The sequence below is a fragment of the Acanthopagrus latus genome, chromosome 11 (genome assembly GCF_904848185.1).
Source record: "Acanthopagrus latus isolate v.2019 chromosome 11, fAcaLat1.1, whole genome shotgun sequence".
Lineage (NCBI taxonomy): Eukaryota > Metazoa > Chordata > Actinopteri > Spariformes > Sparidae > Acanthopagrus > Acanthopagrus latus.
In genome coordinates this window covers 29,538,472-29,561,393 of record NC_051049.1, presented here as the reverse complement: position 1 = coordinate 29,561,393, position 22,922 = coordinate 29,538,472, and the positions used below count along the sequence as shown (strand labels likewise).

General features: G+C 40.4%; 1 protein-coding gene across 3 annotated transcripts in view; it reads right to left on the bottom strand.

Annotated features, from left to right (window-relative positions):
• slc5a9 (solute carrier family 5 member 9) overlaps positions 1-22,922 on the bottom strand; it is a 43,513-nt gene that overhangs the window by 8,786 nt on the left and 11,805 nt on the right. For 2 of the 3 annotated variants that reach the window (XM_037114375.1, XM_037114376.1), the window contains 8 exons: positions 20,515-20,619; positions 18,196-18,360; positions 18,004-18,109; positions 13,159-13,239; positions 12,825-13,030; positions 12,292-12,427; positions 11,968-12,075; positions 9,329-9,479 (listed from right to left, as the gene is read on the bottom strand). In XM_037114375.1, the coding sequence (XP_036970270.1) occupies positions 9,329-9,479; positions 11,968-12,075; positions 12,292-12,427; positions 12,825-13,030; positions 13,159-13,239; positions 18,004-18,109; positions 18,196-18,360; positions 20,515-20,619 (1,058 nt within the window). Of the gene's footprint in view, positions 1-9,328; positions 9,480-11,967; positions 12,076-12,291; positions 12,428-12,824; positions 13,031-13,158; positions 13,240-18,003; positions 18,110-18,195; positions 18,361-19,486; positions 19,552-20,514; positions 20,620-22,922 lie in introns of those variants that run through there. The other variant, XM_037114377.1, reaches the window with a different exon arrangement.

Here is a 22,922-nt window from a genome sequence, read left to right as displayed (position 1 = left end):
GTCACAGTCGCTGTGAGGTTCAATTAACTCCATCTGAAGGAGATGGGGCACACCATCGACGTCAGTGGTGAAAGGACTGGCAAAGATGGCAAAATCTGAGTTCTGTGTTCTAAAGTCAGAAAAGCACCGATCAAATTCATAAATTAACTGGCTGACTTTGGTAGTGAGGTATCTGGATGGCAACACATTCTGATCTTTGAGTTTACTTCATTTAGATTTAACAATGACTAATTGTTTTTCCTTATGTGAGTGAAGGACTGTAGACAGAGTGGGGCTCACAGCTCCAGGGGTCCTGGAGTTGTTCTTCAGCTGGGGGTGTGTTAAAGGTTAGCAGACCATAAAGTACTAAACTGAGTTTGGCCCCCATGCCAAATGGTGGGATATGTCTAAATGTTTATCTTCCTGTAGAAGGACAGAGAGGTCATTTTAGGGAGAAGACCTGCAGTAGACCGCAGCCAAGTTAGATGAGTAATGGGAGATGAGCGGGGAGACAGTTCAACTTCTCTTTTGGTCTACTGGATAATTTACAAAAGTGACCAGTTAGAAGAAGTGGGTGTGTACTGGACAAGAGACTCTAAAAAAAGCCCCCCACAGGAAGAGAAGGGGTGTGTCACCTGGCAGCTCTCCTACGATCGAAGGCTTAACAGGAGCTCTGATAGGGCAGAGGATGAGGCTTTATGGCCTTGCTTTTGCCATAGATTTGAGAACATCAGAATGCGGCTGATTCTGATTGGGACAAGTGCTTGAGATCTGTTTCAATAAAACCCTCCATCATTCCATCCAGCCTTGCCTCCGCAGAATTCTCTTATCATCAACTACATGCCGACACCTTTTGATGAAGAGAGCCCAGAAACCACAGTAGCCAAGTGAGCGGATGAAAAAAGTGCCAGGAACTGAGGCTGAGATGTTCTGACCGGCAGGAAAGTGGGCAGGATTGTCCTGTTCCAATTGGGACTTTCGCATGTGCAGTTTTCGCTGGAAAGTTGTGACCATGTCGGACATCTATGCGATAACTTATTTGCGTCCCTGCAGCCCCTTATTCAGTTGGGCAAGATGCTCCGTTATGTCACTGATAAGTTATCAGAGGTGGGTGGCAGTTACTGTTTTATTTGCATTTTCTCTTTCACGAGTCCAACCAAGCCTGTTTTCCCTCCACACATTGCAGGTGCGCCATCGGTAATTAGCCCCACCAACTTTTCCCAGGGTAATTTTATTTTACTCATGGACCTCCCCACCGCATCAAAAACATCAAAAAATGTTCCTGCCCGTCATCGTCCCATGCATGGCAGAGCTACATCCATCCACTTTAGTTCTGTGTTAGGTCTCTAAATGCCGACATAATTTGTATTCCTTCATCACCGACATTGCCATGTAACGCAGAAGACGTACTGTTTTTTCTCCTTGAAGTCATGTCATCTCACGGGGTGTTGCTGCTGGAGCCAATCCCAGCCTTGTCTCAGGGGGAGGGCAGGGTACTCCCTGGACAGGTCGCCAGCTCATCGCAGGGCCCTCACTGATGAGCAATGTGGGGTTCAGTATCTTGCTCAAGGACACTTTGACATGCCGCTCAGCCTTGCCCGGAGCCAGGATCTGAACGAGCAACCTTTTGATCACTAGTCGACCTGCTCTACCCGCTGAGCTACAGCCACCCTTCTCCTTGAAGTGCAAACATGTATTCGCTTTCCCATCTTTCATTAAATTGCCTTCCCTCTTCATCAATTTTTCTGTTCTTGGACGTGTTGGGATTATTTGTGTATCTTCTCCATCACTTGTCAGAAAACCGCTTTAGTCAAACACTGATATGGAAACACTGTAATCTAGCGGCAGATGGCAGTCTTTTCACAGGTCACACATGTTGATGACCCAACATGCATGGGACATGTAGTTTATGGTCACTATACATTGTAAAGCAGTGCAGACTTTTATTTTAAGCCAATTACATACCTTTTAAATAGTTTTATCAAGTTAAAGGTCCCATATTATACTGTTCTGCATCAATCCGACAACACTGTATTCAAAATGTATTGCCCCAAACCCATCTGTGGTCCTGAATTTCAGCTGTCTGTAAGTCGCTCTACTGAGTTCTCCTGAGAGCAGTCTGTTTCTGTGCCTGCACCTTTAAATGCTAATGCTGATCCGTCTGTCAATGGCTGCCTTGCCTGCTACACACCCATCTCAGGGAGAGGGTAGCATGCCCTCAGTGACGTGCGGTGAGGTTCATGACTGGTGAGGCACTGACTGGAGTCCACTGTAAAAATATATGAACCCAAATCAGGGTGAGACCAGCTGCTGGGAGTTTACAGTCTCTGAAAGAGAGGTGTGTCAGACATCTGCTACCTGCCTCCGCAGCTCCGATGGTGTTTCTGCGGCGCATCACCCTCCGACCCTCGAGTGAGGTCACGGACGAGGCGCTTCCAGCTGCTGGAGGCGTCCAACGAGGGACAGCGGGTGGTCGGGGGGCCGCTGCTCGCCTGAATAGATTCAGAGGATTTACTGAATCAATATTGAATTGGAAAAAAATGTATTGGTTGGAATTGATCCAGTCCGATGTGGAGTGATTAGAGCACACACACACAAGCTGACATGAACTGCAGCTGGCATTGCTTATTGCAATGATGTGCAATTAAGCATTTAAATGGAGTTCTGAAGAGGCACTTTGCATACCTTAACTACTTGCGAGTGGAACCACAGGGAGCATGCAACATAATACTTGTGTGTATTATCCTGCACAACATTGCTACCAGACGCCATGTCCCTCTCTGTGATGATGTTAATGATGCACCTGAGCCTGTTGAAGAACCAGATCAACCTCTGGCGTTCTCTCAAATTGAGGGACTGACTGGACGTGTTGTAAGGGATGCAACTATTTTTATTTTTGACAGGTTCATATCTGATGATTGTTTCTTTGAAATTAATATACAATGATGAATGACAGAAAAATTGAATATATTATTTTTGTTTGTTATTGAAATCTGTTTCATCTGTTTCTGTCTCAGTCCGATCAGATCACCTTTGAACAACTGGCCCCCAGCGATCAAGGTCACGCGAGTAACACAACACATATTTTCTTCCACGTTTGGTCTGAGCTGGTACATTTTAGTCTCATCCTTTCTCGTCACTGAAAACAAACATGTATTTTGTCACAGTTTTGGTAGGTCTGTGAAAGATCTATTTTTAGCTCATCAAGTCTTGTGATAATCAAGTTTATTTGTGATAGTGTTGCAGTCAAGACCACACCAACTGAGACCAAGATATTACCTAGATCAGAGAGTAGCAAGACTGAGACAAGGCCAAGACATTTGGAGGTTGAGACCGAGACAAGACCAAGACTTTTATAGGTTGCCTGATTTATATTTTATCCATACATTATTCCTCAATGCCTGTTCTTTCTATACTAGCACACACAACTCCAGTTTGACTTGACAAAGCCTTGTGTGTGTATCACATATTTTGGGGGAGAAATATGGCCCATTTCATTGATGTTGTTCTGTTATCTTGCTTGTGATAACAAGGCTAATATAGTCGGTGCTTTGAAAGTTAGCAAATAAATGCCTAAACAGACCATGGAAAGAGTTGAACTTATTTTCTCTTATTGTGGCCCACAATTATATATGGCCCAATGGCAGCACGACACACGCCCCGACACACCTATGTACACCTCCCAAAGGACATGGTTGCAGGACACCGTAGCCATAACTGTGACACTTCTAATTCCACAATTCTATTTTATCCAGTTATCTCCCTTCTCTAATTACTACAATTGTCTTTATATAACTGTATTAAAGTAATGAGTAAATACTGATTCAGGCAGGGTTTTCTCATGTTTCTCACAATACATTTCAAGCAGGGTCATTTAAATTACATAACCCCTTGGAATTTTGTACCATCTTAAATGCTTTGAAGGACACACAATGAACATTGTGCAAAATAGCAGAGCCCGACCGATTTATTTGTAGGCTGATTTTATCGGCCAATATTAGCCTATCACAGATACATTGATATCAGTGTATATATTGTCTGATATGAAGACCTTATATTTAAAAACTACAAATATAGAATGGAGAAAGTCACTCCAGCAGAGTGTGTTTCAACAGGGGATAAAACAGCTGGTGTCAGGAAATGTAACAGCTACCTCACCAATGATTAAACTATAAACCAGCACAAAAATGACAATTACCAACGTAACATAAGCCACCATGTTCTGAACAGACACAGTAAAACACTTACAAAAAGTAACATTTAGTTTTAGAATATAAATATTCCGCCCTCCGCAAGGCATCGTACCATGAATGTATAAAGAGAACAAGATTCATAGCGGGAACGTTTCAGAAGCCTTTTGCCTGCCCGACTTTGTTGATCTGGTAATTTTTCGCATTTATGCAATCGGGAGTCTGCACAGGATGTTTCATTTTGAAAATTGGCTGGATGTTATATGCCGTTCCTGACTGTGTCTCTAACTTCCTGTTAGTGCGATCTGCTCTATGCAGCTTGTTAAACCAGGCAGCCGGATCACAAAGCAGCCGTGCGTGGTTGACTCCACAGTGCGCCAGAGCTGATCGCGGCCACTTGTGATTTGCAACACACTCTCTGCAACTGCAGACTGATGTCAGGTTAACAAGGGGGATGCTTTTAGGTAATTCCAAGCAAGAACACATCTGATATGGATCAGCCAACCAATCAGCCAACCAAGCAAGAACAGGTGGATCAGGTGTGTTCTTGCTTGGTTGGAATGAAAACCTGCAGCCACATGGCCCTTTACTGGATCAGTTTGACACCCCTGCCCTAGACACTATAGGGAGTACAACATAGTGGACGATAAAGGGGGCTCATCAGCAGAAAGAAACAGCACTTTTGGACACTCCTCCTCACTTGATTATTGTCTCTACCATGGTTCTGAATCAGTGTGCCTGAATCAGTCTGCCAGCTTATCCACCAGTTATCCCAGCAAATCTCCATTTTATTGATGCTCTGCCATCTTCTCCTCACCTCTGTGACCGGTGCTAAAATAAAACTTTCTTAGTGCATCATTCCCCATGTCTATGCCTGCATTTGAGTTTTCTTAGCTACATTGTGGGAGAATGATCCAGCCTGACATCACCCTAGCAGAATCATTTGATGATTTTGGACTTTATATGCCTCAAAGATATTTAAAGGCTATGAGTGACAATCACAAAGAAGCAGTCATCTCAGTAATCCCTCTGTATCAAGCTGTCAGCCCAAGCCTCAGCCCCAGGTTTCCAGCTCTCATACCAAGCTAGTTCCTGTGTCAGCTATCTGTCAGCTTGCGAGACTCCAGACAGAGGCTCCTAGATTGCCATAGTTGACATCTCGTCTGTTCCTACATCGGGATCCCAGCTGATGTAATTTCTCCATCTGCATCTGGGGTCCTAGTCAAAGCCTCTGCTGTTCCGGTGTTGGATCTCCCGATCAACGCCTCTCCTGTTTCTGGGTCAGTTGATGCTTCTCCTCTTCCTGGGTTGACCAATGCCTCACTTGCCCCAGGGTCTCCTGCCAACTGGTCGGTAGTAGGGATCGACCGATTATTGGTCGGGCCGATAATTCTCTAACTTGTTTGAATAAAGTCTAAAAAAATGATAAATACACTTAGTACACTTCCAGCATGAACACCCAGCCCATTACAGTTTTACACTTTACACAATGCACTAAAAAGACTCTTGTTTATTGCATTTCTTGAAAAAAAAACCTACTAAAAAAACTTAAATAAATATACTTTATTATTTAGAAAATACACGGTACACTTAGCAACACTATATACAGGAAGGACCTCCAGAGGCTCCTTGACTGATTATCCTGTAAAAAGAATAGCACAGTTAGTGATCTGATGGTAAATACAGCTTTTCAAGGACCTTGAAATTACTTCCGATTTGTTATAATGGCTCCAGCAATAACCCCCGCGACCCCTTGAAAAAGGGATAAAGCGGTTACAGACAATGACATAACATGACATTTTGACAGTGGCATGTACAAGCTCTACTTTCTGTTTTCTTTTTCTTTTTTTTTTTCTACACATTGGAGTATTCCAGTTCAGTGACACTTTCAGATTACTTTACAATTTTACCTGTCCCACTCGTCAATTCCTGTGACGGAAGAGTCATCATCTCTGCAAAAACTATAAAAATTACAGAAAACTGGATAAGGATGTAGTACTAAATGTGTTTACAGGACATAATGGCACATTTCTATGTGTTGAGAAGACAAAGTTACATCTGTGATTATGGGGCATAGCAATGTTATTGATTCTCTCAAAGATAACACAGGACTATAACTATGTAAAAAAAAATAATAAAAAAAATTGAGTTAGACAGATATATGCAATATTCCCATGACCCCTGAACAATGGAGCTGGCCTATCACACATGTAGCACACAATAATTAGTACACCACTCACATACATCTCGACTGGCTAATGTTCCAACAGTACATGTAAACATTGGCCTACGTGTAAACAGTCAGTGGTTTACATGCACAGCTCAGTCAGATTCCAGCCATAGTTCGACTATGCTACTCAATCGGACAACTGCAATTATCTGAGTATACATGCCGGTGAGAAATTCGGATTATTGGGCCGGAGCATGTCGTACGCTGGTACGCTAGGTGGCGCTGTACCCATTTCAACTAGTGGCAACAGAAACTCCTCCGGCTGACCTCTTTACGTCACCAGCCTCCTCGGCATTCAAGAAAGATGGCGTACGAAGAGCGAGACAAAGCTACATCTCGCGCCTGCGCAGAACGCAAAATCCGATCCGATCTGCTGGAACGAATACATGCAGGAGTAATGCGACTATCAATCGAATAATCTGGGTGCTTTAATTCGACTATAAGAAATCTGATCTGGTCTGATTTCTGTCAGACTACGGTGTATACATGCATGTTAAAGATCCGGTCATAGTCGGACTAACCCAGTAATACGTTTATCTTGAGTGTCATGTAAACGCACTGAGTGATGTTACATGTCAATATGTTTCATACAGCAGTAGTCATAGCTAGCTAGCTAGCTAACGTTACAAGCTGACGATGCTCACAATGTTAGTTTTGGGATAAGACATATGACAGCGACATAAGGAGCTAACATGAGCTAAGTGGACTATATAATGCAGAGACATAATACAGTTCCCCAACCAGAACAAACCAGCTCATTACCTGTCCAACAGGCCTTCCACTCCATCAGTTGTCTACATCGTTGAACAATCACTCCAATGTTGACCCTCGTTTCACCTCTTGAGCTATCCAACTTCTTTTTTTCTTTGAAGCCCTCTCCAGGTTGGTCTGTCTTCTCTTGTTCTGTTTGGCGGCACAAGCTGCTGTAGGTACAGCTGCTAATGAAAAGCATCTCTGTACTCTCTCTGTCATTCTTGCCTGTAGACAATGAGCCCACTCTGCCACAGTTCCAGCAGTGTGGTACGTAGAATCCAGATAGCACAATGAGTGATGAGCAGTGTCAGCGCAGGGTGGGCAGGTAAGGATAGATGGATGGACTCAAGGCTGTCCATACATTATTTTGGGCCTTTAAAATTGATAGGATGAAGTTATTACAGGCCGGTTGCTGCCAGAGACCATGGATTTTTTCCATTTTTTTCAAAAGCATTTTATATTTCGATTGCTGTCTGGATGTTATACAAATACAATTTAAAAACCACTTTTGAAGAGAATTGCCAAAACCAGCTTTAATTTACTTTGTACCTAGGACTGCGCAGAGACATTGGACCTTACTGTATCTATTCCTACTCTCACAAAGGAGCAGATGCTGGTGCTGATGCTAGGTTGATGCCCTTTTTTGACCCCGTCCAGCCCTCCTTGTGTAACGGCTGGTCTCCTGGTATATATAAATATATATGTACAGTGTATATGTATGTATGTTAGGGATGCACCAATCCACATTTTTTCACTTCCAGTTCGATACCTGAATTTGGATATCTGCCGATACCGATACAACTCCGATACCAGAGCTCTGTTTGCTTAAATATTATTATTATCATTATAGTTGATTTTATATGAGGTTGAAATTAACTCCTCTCTACAGGCAAGAATGATATGTATGTATGCATGTATGTCCCAAAAGGCAACTTGAGGTAAGTATGAGGTTAGAAAAGGAAGTCAGAAAAACAGGAACTCCTGTTAACAGGAAAAATCCCATCCTGAAAACGATTATGCAACTGCAAGGGTTTCAAATTGATTGTCAATATTTATTAAATTCCAATATTAAATTCTAATACCTGATACAAATCAAGTAGACACTACTAAGGCCAAGGTAGCGCAGTCTCTGATAAGTATCTCCTAGATGGTAAAATATACCATGGCTGCAAGTGTTCAATATGCCTGCGAAATCCTGTGTTTTCCACCACTGATGACAGTTGGTCATTGAGTACAATGAAGTTGAGCAACTTCTCAGTAATCCCTTTAGCTTTCACATTGTCTGCTGGGAGTTTACCTTGCTTTTGTTATGAATCCAGAAGTGATTCTGGAATTCCTGATTCTTCATTTTGTCTTCCTTGTGTCCTTTCACGCAGTGCTTTTTAAAAAGTATTATTGCGTTAGCGGTGCTTCCACCTCTCTGAATCGGCTTTGCAAACATTGCATTTTGCTGTCTTGCTTTGCGGTGTTTCCAGTGTAAAATATTTCCACACAGTGGACATAGCCACAGTGCTGCTCAGTGCTAGCCTGCTAGCTGGCTGCTAACTGTGGAATGGATTTCCTAAAGGGGGCGTGTCTCATAACTCTGTGTTTCTTTGAGCCACACCTCCGTTCAGGAAATCCGTTCCACACTTTGGAGCCAGTTAGCAGACTAGACTATGGCAGGAATCGATTGTGGAGTCATTTCAGCAGACAACGTTAAAGCGCAGACATGGCTCAAGGATTGGAAATCTCTGCAGGTTGGATCAGAAATTTCCAATCCATGAGTTACGTTGATGTACCAATACTGGATCGGATCTGCCCCGTCCCTAATATTTGTACAATGTATCTAATGCTAGGAGGTGGGGAAAGAATTGCTTTTCATTGCATTTAGAGAATTCAGACAGCTCTTATCAAGGCTGACACTTAGATATTTCTGGGTCATTTCAACCAGTTGGCAACTTTCACAAGGAAACAGGGCTATTCATCTGCAACCCTAGGCTACATACTGCTCATATGAATTTTCCTTTATGCAGACATATGCACTGTTACATGAAACAAACAATAAGCACTCCTCTTGGCCCTCATTAATGCCAAGAAAAGCAGTTCTCATGAACCAGAAATCACTAATAAACTGTCGTACAAAAACAGCGATAATGGTTTTCCATTATGTATGAGTTCATCTTCACACCCCTACCTTCCAACAATCATGAGTTCCCTCTCTGATGCTTTAGGCCTGGCTCGATGGTAGAGATCCAGAGTAAACAGAGTGGAACTGCTGTTAAATATGGAAGTAAGAGATGACATCAGAGCAGCTAACATGACTGCTAGCATCAGACCACGAAGACCTGCAGAGAAAAAAGGGTCAAAAAGAGGCACGGTCATGACAAAAATAGGGTGAATAAAACATTACATTGATGTTTACATGCTACAATATCGTGGGGCACCGATTATAAAGTTGTACATGCTAAAAGAAACAGTACATTTTTTGCCACACTTGGCAACAAACCAGCATGTGAATGTTACTTTTGACCACATTTACAGCAATATTTGTGAACTTTGTGACGTTTACTTCTCTTGTAAAATTATAATGTCAATATTAAATCAAAATCTAAATCTAAATGTTAAATATTAAATCTAAACGTTAAATATTAATGTTACATATAAATATGAATGCTAAATCTAAATGTTGAATCTAAATGTCACAGGTGAAACTAAATATTTAGGTAACATGCAAATTTACACTGCCTGTCATCAGAAGTACCAAAATAAAAGCTTAGAGAGTGCTGTGTTGGCTCTGTGTTGGATGCTGTCGCTGTCACTGTAACTGTTGCTGTTGTTGCAGACGCTTTGCTGAAACAATGGACTCAGGCAACATGAGAGCACGGTGAGGAGACGTGACTAACAGTACAGCAAAGTCACTCTGTTTGAACCTGAAGTATATCACAGATAGAGCATCAATTAGCTTTTATTTTGGTATCGGTACACCGTACAATAAAGGGTTCCAAAATTGTTAATGTATAATTAAATCATTTTGTTTTGATTGTAAATAAACAGGGAAAAGGGAAAAACATATATTGCAGAGCAAATACAAGTACAGCAAACACAGATTTGATTTGACTGATCTATACACAGACTCATTCAGGGTTTCTTGTCTTTGTGTGGATGTTAGTCAAACACTTCATTTTGAGATATCATAGGCAAAGACAGAACAAATTAAAGCAGCGATGAACGGGCCCTCACAGTCCACATGCATCGGGGCATGCTGTCGTCAGGTGTGCTGCTGTCTGTGCATGCTGACGTCGGGGCTTGTTCATGCAGCTAACTACTACTGAGACACAGGCTACTGAGCTGACTCAAACTCACACAACATATTTCCATGTAAAATAGCACAAACCGCAATAGTGATCAAATTATCCATAACTACAAGCAGAAACCACTTACATTTCCTCAAGAATGCACACATCATTAGAGAAACCAAAAAACACAAAAACGCAAAAACACAAAAACACAAAAACACGAAAGTCAACACAGTTTCACATGGACTGGCCAAGTGTGTGTGGTGGAGAATCATAGAACGGCTGGTACTCCAGGACGGCCGGCGGCTGCCACGCAGTCATCACCATTTATTTTATTTTTTTCCCTGCTAATCTGCTGTTTTATACTCCAGTCCGGTAGGTGGCAACAGTGCATCCTTAAATTAGATGCCAGCAGGCAGCCGCCCGTGCCCACCAGCAGTAACGGACTGGTAATTTGAAATCTGGGCAGACGCCAGAGCCCTCGTGGGCTGTTTGAGCTTGCCAGCCGACCAATTAGAGAGCGGCATAATTGTAATAGCCCTGCGGCTGCAATATCATTTCCCTCTGCCCTCTTTCAAGCGTTAATAATGTACTCGCGTGTGACAGTCAAATCTCTCCAATTCTTTCACATTTATTTTGACAGTGGTCTGATCAGTATTTATATGCAGCATACGAGTCTCTATATCACAGTCATGATTACCCTCTACAGTCACAAACATTTACATCAGTCTGCATTGTTTTGTAGTGATATGTCTTATTCAGATGATCAAAATTGCATGGTTTGAAATAAAACAAATCTACCTGCATTTTTTTATTTGATTATTATAGGAAATGCGTCAGCTTGCATACACGTTCCCTTGGCCCCTCGAGCTTGGCCCCCTCACAAGATAAATAATCCTTTGAAAAACAATAGAGACCTCGCAGGTCGAGACCTGCTCGGGCCCTAATAATATGCAGTTCTGTCATGTGGTGGCCCACCAATATAGAAAAATAAAACTGCAAGTAGTGATGATTGGGCTGTCACATGGGGCATGAGACAGCAGTTGAAATTCAGCTGTTTGACCTCTGCCCAAAAGAAGTCAGCTCAACTTCCCGTGGCCACTATAGAGTGGTAGAGAACACCCACTAGCCCCATTCACACTGGTGTTAGGATGCAGCTTTAGTACACCAATTTCATTTTCATCACAAATGCTTGGTGAGCTGAAGTTTTTTTGCCGGTGACAGATGCTGTTTTCTGGGCAGAAATATTAAGAGTTGGTAGGACAGGTGGGAGGACAGACAGGAGGACGGATATTTCTCCACGTATATCTGTGGTTTTTAACCCTAACCCTAACCAGATCCCCAAGTAATTTTGTTACTTTAAGGCATGGGGAAAAAACAGAAGACAAACATCACCCTGAAACCACTCTGAGGGCAGCAAGACAGTAGAGTAGTCTTCTCCTCACTGGCTGTTGCCAATCATGATGGCTATTCTGATTTTTGCAACATGACATGAATCCTGTGTGTGTGTGTGTGTGTGCACGTGTGCATGTCTTACCCACAGGCATTAGTTCCACCACCAGTTTAGGGTAGGCGATGTTGGAGCAGCCAACCGAAGCTCCACACACTCTCTGACACACTGCTGGATCCACACAGGCTACCTCATCTACACACACAGAATGGTAGGAGAAAAAAAATCTCTATGACATTAGTTAGTTAGTATGAAAAAAAACAAGATTACCCTTACTAAGATTTTTTCAGACAAAAGATCAGTTGCAAATCTTAATTTGTCAGGTAATCAGTAATTTAGTGACAGTGAGATTTTTCAACACAAACAAGCATTTGATATGACAGTCCAACAGAGAGAGGCAGACAGACTGACCTGGGAACAGTGCTCGGCTGATCATGCCTGGCATGACAACAAAGAACATGGGCAGCAGTTTGAGGTAGCCTCCCAACACACTCCCTCCTTTGGCATGAGACAAAGACTTGGCTGACAGAGACCTCTGGACTATTACCTACACACACACGCACACAAAGTGAGTGTTTTTCTTCAAATGTTTCGGAGATTTGCCATTGGCCCACAGGCCACACTTCCTAACCCAGCGAAAGAAGACGTATTATTTACAAAAATATCAGAGATTAACAGAAATAAACAATGTGTCATGTTTAAATATATGTGTGATTCCTATCGTGGGAAATCATTGCTGTGAGGAATCATTAACATTATATGAAACACATATGCGATTGTGATCCATATAATGGATCACAATCGCAGTTTAACCTCATCATTGTTTCATTTTAAATCCATGTGCAAAAAAGAAAAAAACTAAATGTTGTTTTACTTCTCAAATGTTCTATGGACTACATGCATGAGTGTATGAGATCAACATTTACTAGACTTAATAAAATCACCTGATCTGTGCACCAGACCCATGTAGCCAGTACGGTGAGCCCAAATAGCAGACCTGGCCAGGGTAAATCCCCTGACACTGGGTCTCTGAACAAGTGGAAGGCGTCATTGCGAGGTAGGTGGCAGGTAGTGTTGGTCACAGTCACTGAGGGTACAGCTGACATGTAACGCTCCACAAGGCCCTCATACCATCCAACTTTGGAGAATGCTAGAAAACAAATCCATACAGAGGATTGAAAATTATTCAGTAGGCTCCTATAAAAACTGTGTCCCCAGCATGTTGAAACCAGTATTGACCATATGTGTATACAGTATGCATGTGATAGTGCACTCTACCTATGAACATTAGTGCAAAGGATCCCACAACCATGATCAAAGTCTGGAGGACATCAGTGTAGATCACTGCTGCCAAACCACCTAAACACACAACACACACATACACAGTTATTGTGCATATTGTGTCTGAGTATAAGCACAATCCTGAAATTCAAACTGGGCAGTAAGGAAGGAAGTGGCATCAGTCTTATTAGTCTATTTTTTTATTTTAATTATCTTTATGTTGAACAACTTCTCAACATCATCTGTCCATAGATCCTCAAATCCAGTGCGGAAATTCTTCCCAGAATAAGAGCCTTGTAACAAGGGAAAAAGGGAGATGGGCTGTTTAGAAAGAACGTAGGTAAACATAAATAAGATGGAATGAAAATACTATTTTATAATAATAATAATAATATTTGAATTAATTGCTGACTTGAAATTGACAAACAATTCATGCCTCAGAGTCCAACACCAGATACCATCTCTTAACAAATTAAAAACAAACAAAAAATCAATACAATTTCTAAGAAACCATATTCACTTGCTGTAATGTGACTTCCACACTTACAGTATAAGGTGCATCTCTTCTGCCTTATCATTACCTCCTTCCAAGGAGATTATGGTTTAGTTGAGTTTGTTCACAATCGACACAGCCTCGATATGGGCAGCTGGCTTATCCATTCACACTGGTTCAGTTCACCAACACTGCACCCCTGAAACTACCTCCAGAGTTTATCTGCACCGGAGCGGAATGTCACCCCTCGCCACCTCTGAGACATTCACAGAGGCAGAGGCAGAGAATTGGCACAGGATAGGGTTAGAGTTAGTGTGAATGGGTTAGTGTGAATGGATAAGCCAGCTGCGCATATCGAGGGCGTGTCATTCTGACAGTCTGATAACTACACAGGTCCCTCGCTTTACAAAGTAAAGAGAAATGTCCCAAAAGTAACACAGTATCTGTAAATGTCTTTGGCAACTTATATGAGGAAACTGAAAGCCTATGGGGGCTGCCATGGCAGATAACTACTTCCGCCAGCAGTTTTTTGTTTCTGGGTGCCTTGCAACTGCATGACTGACCACCACCACCAAGCTCGCCCGAAACAGCTAGTGTTGTTTGTCAGAAATGCTAAATTGCTTTTAAAATGAGCTCAGGTACAACATGAGCCATTGTTGTTGGACAACAGCTCACGTTGTACCTGAGCTCATTTTAAAAACCAATATCTGAAACAAAAATCTTAATTCAAATATATTAACGAACAGTGAGATAAATCCATAAAATTGAGGTTTTCCTCATGTCTCTATGTTATTGCTAGGCCAAGATGAAGTTTTATTGCTTAATGAGTTTGAGGTCCAGGAGAAAGCAGCCCTCCCTTTGGTGACTGGAATAGGCTTTCTGAAAATTCCTCTGTGTTTAATACTTTTGTTATTTACCAGTAAAATACATCTGACAGATGTTTTTGTCAGCAAACATTAAGATATGACTGGAAGGAATATGTATAAGTCCTTGCTTCTACTGTATATTGAATGTTGAAGTGTGCTTTATGTTTAATCTTATTTAATTCTTTTTGAATGAGAAGTGATTTAGTCATGTCATATCTTTTTATGTATTTTTATGTATGACAAAATCCCACTTTTAAGCCATTCTGGGAACAGTAAAACACAATCTGGAAACACTAAAAGAATAGTTTAGTTAAATTAAAGTTGTGTGAGTGCAAGCTCCGATCACAGGAGTGACACTGTCAGCCGGCCCCTCTGTTGGTCCGCCTGCTGCAGGTCATAAAACAGAGAGACATGCTCTGTGCTCACTCTCTGCTGACCTCTCCACTCTCTCTTCTTTACTCTCTACTCCTCTCACACCTCTATCTCTTCTCTGCTTGTCTTTCAATCTTATTTTATTTTTAAAGTATAATCTTTACTTTTGTTTTGCAACAAGCGAATTGAATCGCTGCTTTAAGTGCTTCACTTTTTATTTTTAACAGAACAAGTTCTTTTTGATTTTTAAAATATCATTAAAGTATCACCGCCTGACCCAGAAGAAGTAGAATTAGGAATCAGAACTTAAGAACCACCACTCGAAACCGCCTATCCTTATTTGAAGACCTTGCGGTGACTGTCTGCTTCAGAAGCTTTACACATGGTCTCCCAAGAAAGAGAGAGACTGTGTGTGCTCCCAACCAAGACCGACTCTGCCCCATTTACGAGTGTATAAGTAATCACCAGTGATTAATCACCTTTATTATTAAGTAGTGTATCTCCTACAAATTCAAGAAAATTGGAGTTTTTTTCAGGAACTTCTTGTGTAGAACATCAACAAATTGGACAAACATGTCCGTGCCCTGCGCCCTGCACGCCATGCCGAGGGAGGAGGAACGGAGACTAGCGTGGCTTTGAGACTAAAGTATCCCCCAAAGAGAGTGCATGTGTGTCTCCTTCCACTTCGCTGATTAAAAGCCCACGGAACTGCACCCTGATCCAGAACTCCATCTGGGCTACAACCAACCTCCTCCAAAGAAGAGGCAAAAGTTAGTCTGTGCGACTGTATATAGTACATTTTAGTTAGATTGTGTTTTCATTTTGTGTTGAATAAAAGACTGTTGAACCTTCATGCTGTCTATTTAATACTGTACAAGAGTGAATGTTGGCAAACCCTTCTCTGTCAAAAGCTAAAATCCTTTGACCATTACAGCTGTTATGGTAATTTTGGTTGTAGTTATTAAGTAAATCATTTATCAGTTACAGTCTCATAAAAAGGTACTAAACTGTCAGAGCTAAGTACCTTTTTATGAGACAGATTTGTTAAATTGGCTGTATTCTCCCTCCTTCAAGGGTGGTGATCTAATGTTAATTGGATTTTATAATTTATAATAATTAATAATTATCCCTGATAATCATGAATTATTGTTGTTAGCCAAATTCATCCCAAAATTCACTATTAATGTTGAATAAAGCACTACAGTTGTGTTGAGTGTGTTTGTAGTGGGTTTCCTGAATGGTGTTTGTGTTAGAGGTGGAAAAAATATTTTCTTAAATAAGGTAAGGGTTTAGCTTAGATAGATAGATAGATAGATAGATAGATAGATAGATAGATAGATAGATAGATAGATAGATAGATAGATAGATAGATAGATAGATAGATAGATAGATAGAGAGAAAGAGAGAGAGAAAGAGATAGATAGATAGATCGATAGATAGATAGATAGATAGATAGATAGATCGATAGATAGATAGATAGATAGATAGATAGATAGATAGATAGATAGATAGATAGATAGATAGATAGATAGATAGATAGATAGATAGAGTGGACCCTGTGGAGCAGATAGAGGATGGTACCCTCCACGCCCACCTACTCCTGATGGGCATATAGAGGGATAGAGATAGAGATATAGAGATAGATAGGGATAGATAGAGAGATAGATAGGGATAGATAGAGAGATAGATAGGGATAGATAGAGAGATAGATAGGGATAGATAGAGAGATAGATAGGGATATTGAGATAGAGAGATAGATAGGGATGTAGAGATATAGAGATAGAGATAGATAGAGAGATAGATAGGGATATAGAGATATAGAGATAGAGATAGATAGAGAGATATATAGGGATAGATAGAGAGATAGATAGGGATAGATAGAGAGAAAGAGAGAGAGAAAGAGAGAGAGAGAGAGATAGATAGATAGATAGATAGATAGATAGATAGATAGATAGATAGATAGATAGATAGATAGATAGATAGATAGATAGATAGATATAGAGGGATAGAGATAGATAGATAGATAGATAGATAGATAGATAGATAGATAGATAGATAGATAGATAGATAGATAGATAGATAGATAGATATAGAGGGATAGAGATAGAGATATAGAGATAGATAGGGATAGATAGAGAGATAGATAGGGAGATATAGAGATAGAGATAGATAGAGAGATAGATAGGGATAGATAGAGAGATAGATAGGGATATAGAGATAGAGAGGGATATAGAGATAGAGATAGAGAGATAGATAGGGATAGATAGAGAGATAGATAGGGATATAGAGATATAGAGATAGAGATAGATAGAGAGATAGATAGGGATATAGAGATATAGATAGGGAGATATAGAGATATAGAGATAGAGATAGATAGAGAGATAGATAGGGATAGATAGAGAGATAGATAGGGATATAGAGATAGAGAGGGATATAGAGATAGAGATAGAGAGATAGATAGGGATATAGAGATATAGAGATAGAGATAGATAGAGAGATAGATAGGGATAGATAGAGAGATAGATAGGGATAGATAGAGAGATAGAGAGGGATATAGAGATAGAGATAGAGAGATAGATAGGGATAGATAGAGAGATAGAGAGGGATATAGAGATAGAGATAGAGAGATAGATAGGGATAGATAGAGAGATAGAGAGGGATATAGAGATAGAGATAGAGAGATAGATAGGGATATAGAGATAGATAGATCTATATATATATATATATATATATATATATATATATATATATATATATATATATATAGAGAGAGAGAGAGAGAGAGAGAGAGAGAGAGCGAGAGAGAGAGGGAGAGAGAGAGAGAGAGAGAGAGACTCTCTAGTCAGTTTAGGCCCCACTGAGTTTTCTTCGCTGCCATATTTCTTCCAGTTGAGGGGAAAATGTATGTTCTTTCAACAACCCAGTTGAGTGACCAGCAGTAGTCACCATTTAACTAGGGGCTACCTGTATTGGGGCCAGGCTTATAGTATTTGTGCAAGTGTGTTGTCTCCTTGCCACACAGCCTGATGCCTACAGGTTTTCTATTGTGTTTATCATCTGTGTTCAAGATAAAAGACTGAAGGACAAAGAACTGTGTGCATGTGTGTTTACCTGCCACTGTATAAATGGCAGTGACCAGCAGCAGTATGCCTGTGGACAGATAGAGATCCCAGCCAAACGAAATCTGGATGAACAACGCCCCTGAAAAGATATCTGTCTGGGTAATACACACACATTCATTTGTAATTATTGTATTTCAACAAAAGAGTATGCCAAAACTGTAAATGTGAGTGTTTGTCTTACAGATATTTTGGTGAAAACGTATAGGATGAGTGACAAAACGGACATGTATATGCGTATCCTGTGGCCTCCAAAGCGTTTGGCCAGATATTCAGGCATGGTCACCACACCAGCAGAGATGTAGACGGGAATAAAAATCCATCCCAGAGCCACCAGGACCCAAGCTGCCTGCACACACAAAAGCAAAGTTAGGTTATTACACCACATTGTCAGTATTGTCTTAACATTAAACTGCTTTTTAATTTGTCTGTATTGTATCGACAGAATTCGTGACGTAAGGGTAAGGGCAGGAACATCTGGTGAGCCAACCAGGATATGCTCCAAAGGCTAGACCATCCCATTTAACAACAGTTGACGTGGCTTTCAAAGGTCTCTCCAAAGAACTCGCCTTCGAAGACTGCAAAGACCAGGTCCTTCGAAGGATGCAGACCCTGAACTGAGACACAGCATGTGTATGGAGAGGAGATAACTACTCTCACTGACTCAGCCAAGTCACTGGTGACATATTTCAAGCAGAGCAACCTCCAGGCTCACCTGAAAAAGATTTTATCTATATATATCTATATCTATCTATATCTATCTATATCTATATCTATATCTATATCTATATATATATATATATATATATATATATATATATATATATATATATATTATATCTATATCTATATCTATATCTATCTATATCTCTCTCTCTCTCTCTCTCTCTCTCTCTCTCTCTATATATATATATATATATATATATATATATATATATATATATATATATATATATATATATATATATATATATATAGCCACCTATTGAGGACCACTGCTGTAGAGGCATCAAAAACCGCGACCCTCCATCTAACCATTGTTTAGTATGAGCGCCTCAGACACCACTTGCAAGCCTCATCAACTGATAGCTTGACCATTACCTCACTGAAGTGAGTGCCTTAGTATTCTGCAAGATAAATTCAACATCCACCTTTTACACAGACTTGCAACGTTCCTGCACCCCAAACTGAAAAGTATGAAGCCACTCACCGATAGTAGCAAAGTGGCAAATGTTCACAGTGACATGCAGCGCCATGTGAAAGGTCAGTGTTAATGCAGACAGCCCATGTTCCATCACCAACACCATAGCCAACTAAAACATTACATGCCTATACCCTATAGGCCTACCCTAAATATACCTAATATATACAGTATAATGTTGCACTCAATTGTTTCCATTTTACTTGTTTTATGTTTTTATGTTTTATTTTATATGCATCACAGAACTCAAGGATAAACATGGAAGCCCACCCACCTGAGAAGTGAGTTAGAGTGTCAGCAGACACTCTATTGGACGTGGAGGATTCCAGGGATGAGGCCCTGCAGAGTCAGGATGAAGTTGCTGCTTACATTGATAACAAAACACCTAAAAAGGACTCTCTTGATGTTGGTTACATCTATGTTTGCTAACTGTATTAGGATATAGCCGACTGTGAGCAAAAACCAAGCAAGTTTTCATCATGCAGACTGTTCCTTTTCAACTTCAACTATAGTTAAATTTGTCGTGTTTGTATTGCATGGCAATCAATAAACGATTTCTTAAATGTAGGCTATCTAATGTGTCTAATTTCCTGGCATCGGTATCAATTTATAGTGGGTTGGCTCGGACGTGGAATGTAATTTGTGCAGCTGTCGGAAAACAGATGCGGTTTTTCTACCACAGCAGTACAGCTCTTTTCTCCACTGATTAAAGACTCACCTATACACTTCATTGTAACTTTAAGACTGATTGTTTTATTTTTTGTTCTGCTGGTATTTACTGTCTCAGGAACCGGCACATTTTTGTATATTGTTGTTATTTAATTCAATATGTCAGATCCCTGCACATTGCACATTTGTCACATCTGTTTTCAGATTTATTATATATTGCATACATCACGTACACACAAAGACTGTTACTGTAAAGAGTATGCTTCTTTTCATTCTTATAGTTTTTATTATGTTGTTACTCAATTGTTACTTATACTTTGCAACTTATTTTCCCTCTGTACTGCTGTTACCTGTGAATTTCTCCCAAGGGGGTCAATGAAGAAACATCTTAAGTTATGTTATCTTATGTAATGTTTATGGACAAGTGCCAAATATACTGATGTTCAGTATTAAATTACTTGGCTGTATCTTTCACAAAAATATGCACAGGTCCAACACACATGATCGTCTTCCAGCAATTATAGTAGAGTGAACGTTCTCATAACTTGTAGTGATGAATTTCAGTTCAGTTTACAAACCCATCAGCTGATTTAGACCAGAGCAAACAAACTGTGGGTGTGAAAATGGACTTACATTCCATTCAAATCCTCCAACAGCGATGCCTTCAGCTGCGCCTGTTCCCGCTAGACCAATAAACAAACCACTGCCGACATTACTGGACATCAAAGAGGCTCCAATCTGTAAACACATGATGATGGATGATGCATAACAAGAAAATCACTCTGTAGAAAATTAGAGTGCTTGCTTTATTCAAAAATGTTATGTTAAAAAAAAAAGTTAATAAGATGATTAGATAATAACTAGAACTTATATGGCCTTTATAAGAAAAATTTAAAAAGTGTTATACCCTGTATAATAAGACATAGAAAGATACATTTCATATCAAATGAGACAAAAACTCACCTGCTTTCATCTTCATACACAGAATGCAGCGATTGTTTTATCAAAGTGGAGTGCCACATGTAATTTGGCTCCCTATTACGTATTAATAAAACATTTTGATTATTATTACTTTTTTAAAACTCAAGGCTGAAGTTTCCCTGCTAAAACAACATCACAATAGAGACAGTTTTGTCTCCATGCCCACAGGGTCCACTCTATCTATCTATCTATCTATCTATCTATCTATCTATCTATCTATCTATCTATCTATCTATCTATCTATCTATCTATCTATCTATCTATCTATCTATCTCTGTGATGTAATTTGTGGATTAAGAGTAGCCAAATATAAATGATAGGAGCAATTCCTACTAAATATACAGCTCTGGAAAAAATCATGCAATAGGATCAGCTGGATGGCAGAAACAGTGCTAGTAGTATCTCAAAAGTAATTTGAATCAATAAAAGAAGAATTGACCATGCCACGAGAGTGGAAAAGAAAGGTTTTGAGAGAGGAAAAGAAGGTTCAATTCTGGCTTTACTGGCAGAGGAATGCAGTGAGTGTCAGGTTGCTTCTATCGATAAAATTTCTAAGACGGAGGCTCATAAGAACAAGGTCAAGCAGCAGACCTCCAGGACAACAAAGCTAGAAACCATCAGAACGTGAAAACGACTTTCCACAGATCGGGATAACCGTCAGTTCATTCAATTGTCACTCAGCAACCATAGGATGATATCAAGTGACCTACAAAAAGAATGGCAAATGGCAGCTGGGGTGAAGTGCACAGCGAGAACGGTTCGAAACCTGGCTCCTAGAGGCAGGGCTCAAGTCCTCTGAAACTAGAAAAAAGCCTTCATCATTAACAGGCAAAGAAGAGCCAGGCGAAGGTTTGCAAAAGACCATAAGGATGGGACCGAAGAGGACTGGAGCAAGGTCATCTTCTCTGATGAGTCCAATTCTCAGCTTTGCCCAACACTTGGGCCTCTAATGGTCAGACGGAGAGCTGGAGAAGTCTCAGTGTCTCGCACCCACGCTGAAAACTTGGTGGAGGATCTGTGATGATCTGGGGGTGCTTTAGCAATGCTGGAATCAGGCAGATTCATCTTTGCGAAGAGCACATGAATCAAGCCACGTACAAGGTTATCCTGGAAGAAAATGTGCTTCCTTCCGCTCTGACAATGTTCCCCAACTCTGAGGATTGGTTTTATCCAGCAGGACAATGCTCCATGCCACACAGCTAAGTCAATCAAGGTGTGAATGGAGGACCACCAGATAAAGATTCCGTCATGGCCATTTTTGCACCAGGAGTGTCATAAAGTCACTCAACAGCAATGTGAAATACTGATTGCGGAGCTCTTCCTAAGTGAAAACATTAGAATTTTGTTGTTTTGAAATTAATATGAACTTATTTTCATTGTTCCTTTATTTGAGGTCTGAACACTGCATCTTTTTTGTTATTCAGACGATTTGTCATTTTCTGCAAATAAATGCTCTAAATGACAACATTTTCATTTGGAATTTGGCAGGAATGTTGTCAGTACTTAATAGGATAAAACAAAACTGTTCATTTTACTTACAATCTACCACGGTTGTGCCATGTCATGCTAGGTAGATTCTGCACAAGTATCGTGAAATATTGTTCTTAAGATGTTTATAGATTCATGGATTCATGGATTCCTAGAAGAACTCTACAGGGAGAAACAAACCTTGCATCAAAGACAAGAAGAAGCACTGGGACTGTTTTCACTAGATATGACAGCAGCTGTTAAGGACGGCGAGCACATCAGTAGGAGCGCCACTATGCAGCATCTCAGCTTTAGGCTTAGCTGCTATATAACTATTCAAAACAGGACTAGACTAGAATTCAGACAATAGAGAAGTACCGTATCTTGACATAGCAATACAGACTAGAGAAATTGCATTTCCTGCGAAAATAAAGTGTGAATGCTGAAGGCCGTAGGGAAATCTGCTGAATGTACTGCTTAAAAGCTGAAAAAGCTGAAAAGCTGAAGGCAGAAAGAGCATAAAAAGCTGAACACGTTGATAGGTGAACAGTTTCTGTAGCTGAACATGAAGCTGCATGTATAAAGAAGCTCAA